The 7,903-nt window shown below is 43.2% G+C and overlaps 1 protein-coding gene across 2 annotated transcripts in view; it reads left to right on the top strand.

Annotated features, from left to right (window-relative positions):
* The window catches only part of LOC133535176 (contactin-4-like), a 645,232-nt gene that overhangs the window by 332,951 nt on the left and 304,378 nt on the right, over positions 1-7,903 (top strand). For both annotated transcript variants that reach the window (XM_061874742.1, XM_061874741.1), the window contains one exon: positions 2,863-3,038. In XM_061874742.1, coding sequence (XP_061730726.1) covers positions 2,863-3,038 — 176 coding nt within the window. The remainder of the gene's footprint in view (positions 1-2,862; positions 3,039-7,903) is intronic.

The following is a 7,903-nucleotide window of genomic DNA, read 5'->3' as shown; positions in this document are numbered from 1 at the left end:
ATAACCGATACTGATCATATTGAACATGATTAAAACAAGTCTTAGTATATTTTTTTTTCCAAAAAAGGGTCTTACAAATTGAGGTTGCCTTACAGTCAGGGTTGTCTGAAATCCGGGTATAACCATAAAGAAAGATGACAAAAATATGCTTCACCATTTGTTATTTTCATAATCAAACGATCTTCAAACAATCTTTGGAGCGCCATCTTTTCCTTATCTGCCCACTCTGCATGGATAAAGAAAAATACCCATCCCAAGATACACACACACTCGAAGAAAGAACGAAAACAATCTTTGTGTTTGTTCTATTTCGGTCATGTGTGAATCGTTGCAGTATTCCTGTGAGAAAACAGCCACCGTTCCTCAGGCGCTTTCATATTTTGGTGTCGTAATGCGTCTCTGGAGACTCATTTACGGAGAAGGGCTATGAAAGACGAAGTTATCAAAAGAACGGTGTGTCGTTAAGTTAAAGCATTTTGACATGCAAATCAACTCCTACTTGTGTACCTTGATTAAATTATGATTCAGTACTGATTCACATTCCTAGTGTTGAGTAAGAAGGACCACCGAGACGGAATAGCAATACTATCAAGATTTACTGAAGTTTTAGGAGACCAGTCCTTACTATGCTATATTTGCATCAAAAAGCGGTCTGAAGAGTCAGCTTATTTAGTATGAAAACAGCCCTCTCCCGCCCATAAAGAAATGCAGCCTTTATTTCTAAACTGATAAGGTCTCCTCCACAAAAAGGGGGTACATTATACTCACAATAGACATTCCAGTGCCTTCAAGATGAAACACAGAGTTTACTAACGGACATAAGGAAAAAGCACAAAGTGTACATGAGGGTATATGTTAGCCTCTTTAAACATTCATCCATCCATTTTATACCGCTTGTCCCTATCGGGGTCGCAAGGGGTTGCCGGAGCCTATCTCAGCTGAATTAGGGCGGCGGAAGGCGGTGAACACCCTGGACAAGTCGCCACCTCAGACAACATTCACACTCACATTCACACACTAGGGCCAATTTAGTGTTGCCAATCAACCTATCCTCAGGTGCATGTCTTTGGAAGTGGGAGGAAGCCGGATAACCTGCAGGGAACCCACGCAGACATGGGGAGAAGATGCAAACTCCACACAGAAAGATCCCGAGTCCGGGGTTGAACTCAGGACTACTCAGGACCTTCGTATTGTGAGGCATTGTACTAACCCTTCTAACACCGTGCTGCCCTGATTTGAACATAACTATGGATAAAGAAAGAAGACTTAAAAAAATATGCATTCTCCACCCTAGCAGTACGCAAAAAGTGTCCTATTCTGCCGTATACCACCAATACATGAGTCAAATCCGTTTTGTTTTTAAATTGTTTTGATTACCGGTACTCTCTCCCATCTGTTTTCTTCAAATGTGCTGCATGGCTGCGGAGTTATTGGAGAATCTGTTGCCATTTCGAGTTAATTATACTCCTTGCTGATGATTTATAATGGTAAACATAATGATGACGTTTTTTGCTGTTTGAGTTTGGAAAGGCGTATGAGCGGCGATGTATTACCAGGACGACAAGTCAAAGGCACCGCCGTGGTTCACTGATGCCGGGATTACTACCTACTCAGTGGTTGGAGTGTCCACCCTGAGATCGGCAGGTTGTGAGTCATACCAAAGACTATAAAAATGGGAGCCATTACCTCCCTGCTTGGCACTCAGCATTAAGGGTTGGAATTGGGGGTTAAATCACCAAAAATAATTCCGGGCACATCTAGTGTGTGTGTGACAATCATTGGTACTTTAACTTTACTACAGGATAAAAATGATGGCCACCCTTGTTTCAGACAAATGACAGTCTTCCTCCTTAGATTAGATTAGATAGTACTTTGTTTATTCCGTCAGGAGAGTTCCTTCAGGAAAATTGAAATTTTCAGCAAAATCCCATTCAAGATCAGACAAAACATTACAGGGAGACAGAACAGGATCGCTGACGGGTCTGCGGGCTTCCAGCGCCCCTTACAAAAAAGATGAGATACAGGTAAACAAGGGTGGGGGAATGGGAGAAAAAAAAATAGAAGATTAAAATAAAATAAAAAAATCTGTCTTAGCCTGGGCCCTGGAGAGGGGGTGCAGACTTAGGCCAAGGAAAAACAACAACTCATAGCCATAGTACACATCCCTCTCACATGTGTGTAAGAGGGAAACATCAAAGAACATAGAGGACATTAAAGACATTAAAGCAGCAGATACAAGCAGACACTTCTACATACAGCTATGAATAAAAAGTAAAAGAAACATATCCACTGTGGTGGCCTCTGCGGTGTTCCACGCCATCGTCTGCTGGGGTGGAGGCAGCATGGCCAGAGAAAGGAGCAGACCCAGCAAAGCAACCAAGACCGCCGACTCCACTCTCGGCCAGTGTCCAGTCCGCATGGATGAGCGAGGATACGTCCAAGGTGACTGAGGTGTCCGACACCTGCTCACCCAGCCAAGACACCGCGAAGACTCTCCGTCCCAGCGCTCAGTGCTAGCTCCGCAGTCCTGTCCCCTCATCCACATCTCCTCCAGTCCCTCCAAACCGACTCCGGTGTGGCAGACGCCCAGCAGCTGGTCTCCATGGCCAAAAGGGTCCCGGGAGGCAGATCCAGAAGTCCACAAAAAAAGCACCACGGAGGTCACACAGTCCCAAAGGGTCCTGGACCAAAAGGCAAAAAAATATAATAAGTGAAAACAAGAGGGAACACAAAAGGATGACACAAGAGCACAGTACTCTTGTGTCATCCTCTTGTCCTTTGCAAAAAATCACGGTGCCAGTCCACCCGTCAACAATGCATGTTTTAATAATCACTCATCTTTTGTTACTTTTGTCTTTTTAGATGGAAACTTAACGGCACAGAACTCAGTCCCCGTTCTGGATCTCACTACAGCCTGTCTGGAGGCAACCTCAGAATCAGTCATCTGAGCAAAGACCAAGATGCCGGAACATATCAGTGCCTTGCCGCCAATACTTTCGGGACAATCGTCAGCCGAGAGGCCAGTCTAACATTTGCATGTGAGTACTAATTATTGGTCTTTGTTGAGTGGATTTTTGGAAAGTAACTCCAAATACCAAAAGAGCCATACCATTCTATTGTTGTTTATCATTGTCAGCATTGATATAGCTTTATCCGTCCATCTATCCATTTTCTACCGCTTATTCCCTTTGGGGTCGCGGGGGGCGCTGGTGTCTATCTCAGCTACAATCGGGCGGAAGGCGGCGTACACCCTGGACAAGTCGCCACCTCATTGCAGGGCCAACACAGATAGACGGACAGCATTCACACACTAGGGCCAATTTAGTGTTGCCAATCAACCTATCCCCAGGTGCATGTCTTTGGAAGTAGGAGGAAGCCGGAGTACCCGGAGGGAACCCACGCACTCACGGGGAGAACATGCAAACTCCACACAGAAAGATCCCGAGCCCGGGATTGAACCCTAACTACTCAGGACCTTCGTATTGTGAGGCAGACGCACTAACCCCTCAGCCTTGATATAGTTTATATCTTACCATCACACTACTTGGAACACACACTCTTACCAGGCAGTTCTAATAACGAGACCAATCACACCCTGGATTGGTGGGTAGAGTAGCCGTGCCAGCAACCTGAGGGTTCCTGGTTCGATATCCGGCTTCTTCCATCCTAAACACAAACGTTATGTCCTTGAGCAAAACACTTCACCCTTGCTCCTGATGTGTCTTGGTTAGGACCTTGCATGGGCCCACCATCTTGGTGAATGTGTGTATGGGGCGGCATAGCTCGGTTGGTAGAGCGGCCGTGCCAGCAATTTGAGGGTTGCACGTTCGATTTCCGCTTCCGCCATCCTAGTCACTGCCGTTGTGTCCTTGGGCAAGACACTTTACCCACCTGCTCCCAGTGCCACCCACACTGGTTTAAATGTAACTTAGATATTGGGTTTCACTATGTAAAGCGCTTTGAGTCACTTGAGAAAAGTGCTATATAAATATAATTCACTTCACTTCTTACCAGGCAATTCTAAAAACGAGACCAATCACGCCCTGGATTGGTTGGTAGAGTAGCCGTGTCAGCAACCTGAGGGTTCCTGGTTCGATATCCGGCTTCTTCCATCCTAAACACAAACGTTATGTCCTTGAGCAAAACACTTCACCCTTGCTCCTGATGTGTCTTGGTTAGGACCTTGCATGGGCCCACCATCTTGGTGAATGTGTGTATGGGGCGGCATAGCTCGGTTGGTAGAGCGGCCGTGCCAGCAATTTGAGGGTTGCAGGTTCGATTTCCGCTTCCGCCATCCTAGTCACTGCCGTTGTGTCCTTGGGCAAGACACTTTACCCACCTGCTCCCAGTGCCACCCACACTGGTTTAAATGTAACTTAGATATTGGGTTTCACTATGTAAAGCGCTTTGAGTCACTTGAGAAAAGTGCTATATAAATATAATTCACTTCACTTCTTACCAGGCAATTCTAAAAACGAGACCAATCACGCCCTGGATTAGTTGGTAGAGTAGCCGTGCCAGCAACCTGAGGGTTCCTGGTTCGATCTCCGGCTTCTTCCATCCTAAACACAAACGTTGTGTTCTTGAGCAAAACACTTCACCCTTGCTCCTGATGTGTCTTGGTTAGGGCCTTGCATGGCAGCTCCCACCATCTGGGTGATTGTGGAAATAGTACTGTATTGTACCTAGAAGCCAAAAGTTTGGAAACATCTTCTCATTTTAAAGTTTTTTTCTTTATTTTCATGACTATTTACATTGTAGATAGTCACTGAAGGCTTTAAAAATATGAATGGGTGGAGATACACCTGACATCCACTGTCATGATACCAAGTACAAGAGCGTATCTAGTCCAGTGTTTTTCAACCTTTTTTGAGCCAAGTGAAGTGAATTATATTTATATAGCGCTTTTCTCTAGTGACTCAAAGCGCTTTACATAGTGGAACCCAATATCTAAGTTACATTTAAAGCAGTGTGGGTGGCACTGGGAGCAGGTGGGTAAAGTGTCTTGCCCAAGGACACAACGGCAGTGACTAGGATGGCGGAAGCGGGAATCGAACCTGCAACCCTCAAGTTGCTGGCACGGCCACTCTACCAACCGAGCTATACCGCACATTTTTTTGCGTTGGAAAAAATGCGGAGGCGCACCACCAGCAGAAATCATTAACAAACGAAACTGAGTTGGCAGTAAAAAATTGTTGTTGAATATGACTTTAAAGCATAACCAAGCATGCATCACTATAGCTCTTGTCTCAAAGTAGGTGTACTGTCACCACCTGTCACATCACGCCCTGACTTATTTGGACTTTTTTTGCTCTTTTCCTGTGTGTAGTGTTTTACTTCTTGTCTTGCGCTCCTATTTTGGTGGCTTTTTTCTCTTTTTTTGGTATTTTCCTGCAGCAGTTTCATGTCTTCCTTTGAGCAATGATCGATTGAAACTTTTATCAGTAGATTGCACAATACAGTACATATTCCATACAATTGACCACAAAATGGTAGCACCCCAATACGTTTTTTTTAACTTGTTTAACTCGGGGTCCACGTTAATCAAGTCATTTTTTAGCCATATTTCCCGCATCCACTTTGTTTTAGCAATCAAGACTATTTCAGTTGTTGTGTGGACGTTCTCGATTGTCATGTCACGTTCGGATATACTTTGTGGACGCCATCTTTGCTCCACAGTAAGTCTTTGCTGTCGTCTAGCATTCTGTTTTTGTTTACTTTGCAGCCAGTTCAGTTTTTGTTTCGTTCTGCATAGCCTTTCCTAAGCTTCAATGCCTTTTCTTAGGGACACCTTTTGTTTATTTTTGGTATCAGCATTAGACACCTTTTTACCTGCACACTGCCTCCCGCTAGTTCCGAAATCTACAAAGCAGTTAGCTACCTGCTGCCACCTACTGATATGGAAGAGTATTACACGGTTACTCTGCCAAGTTCTAGACAACACTGACTTTGTGATTGATTGATTGAAACTTTTATCAGTAGATTGCACAATACAGTACATATTCCATACGATTGACCACGAAATGGTAACACCCCAATACGTTTTTTTTAACTTGTTTAACTCAGGGTCCACGTTAATCAAGTCATTTTTTAGCCATATTTCCCGCATCCACTTTGTTTTAGCAATCAAGACTATTTCAGTTGTTGTGTGGACGTTCTCGATTGTCATGTCACGTTCGGATATACTTTGTGGACGCCATCTTTGCTCCACAGTAAGTCTTTGCTGTCGTCCAGCATTCTGTTTTTGTTTACTTTGTAGCCAGTTCAGTTTTAGTTTGGTTCTGCATAGCCTTCCCTAAGCTTCAATGCCTTTTCTTAGGGACACCTTTTGTTTATTTTTGGTATCAGCATTAGACACCTTTTTACCTGCACACTGCCTCCCGCTGTTTCCGACATCTACAAAGCAATTAGCTACCTGCTGCCACCTACTGATATGGAATAGTATTACATGGTTACTCTGCCAAGTTCTAGACAACACTGACTTTTTGATTGATTGATTGAAACTTTTATCAGTAGATTGCACAGTACAGTACATATTCCATACAATTGACCACGAAATGGTAGCACCCCTATACGTTTTTTTAACTTGTTTAACTCGGGGTCCACGTTAATCAAGTCATTTTTTAGCCATATTTCCCGCATCTACTTTGTTTTAGCAATCAAGACTATTTCAGTTGTTGTATGGACGTTCTCGATTGTCATGTCACGTTCGGATATACTTTGTGGACGCCGTCTTTGCTCCACAGTAAGTCTTTGCTGTCGTCCAGCATTCTGTTTTTGTTTACTTTGCAGCCAGTTCAGTTTTAGTTTGGTTTCTGCATAGCCTTCCCTGAGCTTCAATGCCTTTTCTTAGGGACACCCACCTTTTGTTTATTTTTGGTATCAGCATTAGACACCTTTTTACCTGCACACTGCCTCCCGCTGTTTCCGACATCTACAAAGCAATTAGCTACCTGCTGCCACCTACTGATATGGAAGAGTATTACACGGTTACTCTGCCAAGTTCTAGACAACACTGACTTTTTGATTGATTGATTGATTGATTGAAACTTTTATTAGTAGATTGCACAGTACAGTACATATTCCATACAATTGACCACTAAATAGTAGTATATATATATTATATTTATAATATATATTCATGGTATCATCCAAAACTAATGTAAAGCTTCCAATCAACAAAATAACAAGTGATTATTGCATTTTAACAGAAGTGTAGATATTAACAGTAAATGAACAAGTGGAATAATAATCAATTTTTACAGCTTGTCCTTTATAATAATGACAAAATTATTGAATAAGAAATAACACAATATGTTACTGCATATGTCAGCGGACTAATTAAGAGCCTTTGTTTGCTTACTTACTACTAAAAGACAAGTTCTCTGGTATGTTATTTTATTTAGGGCCAACATTGTTCTTCGATTGCAATAAAAAAACATACATTTAATGTACCCTGAGATTTTTGTTGTTGAAATAAAGCCAATAATGCCCTTTTTGTGGTCCCCTTTATCTCGAAAAGTATCGAAATTGTCATGAGTATGACTTTGGAGTGAAGTGAATTATATTTATATAGCGCTTTTCTCTAGTGACTCAAAGCGCTTTACATAGTGAAACCCAATATCTAAGTTCCATTTAAACCAGTGTGGGTGGCACTGGGAGCAGGTGGGTAAAGTGTCTTGCCCAAGGACACAACGGCAGTGACTAGGATGGCGGAAGCGGGAATCAAACCTGCAACCCTCAAGCTGCTGGCACGGCCACTCAACCAACCGAGCTATACCGCCCCGAGTGATTTGTTTTCCCATGGTGCAAAGCAATTGGAGCGGACTCGGCGTGACGGTAAAGACATATTTACATTTTACTATAAAAAGGACCAAACAAAAGGCGCGCGAAAGGCAGAAAG

The sequence above is a fragment of the Nerophis ophidion genome, linkage group LG16 (assembly GCF_033978795.1).
Source record: "Nerophis ophidion isolate RoL-2023_Sa linkage group LG16, RoL_Noph_v1.0, whole genome shotgun sequence".
In the NCBI taxonomy this organism is placed as follows: Eukaryota; Metazoa; Chordata; class Actinopteri; order Syngnathiformes; family Syngnathidae; genus Nerophis; species Nerophis ophidion.
This window is presented reverse-complemented; position numbering and strand designations above follow the sequence as displayed.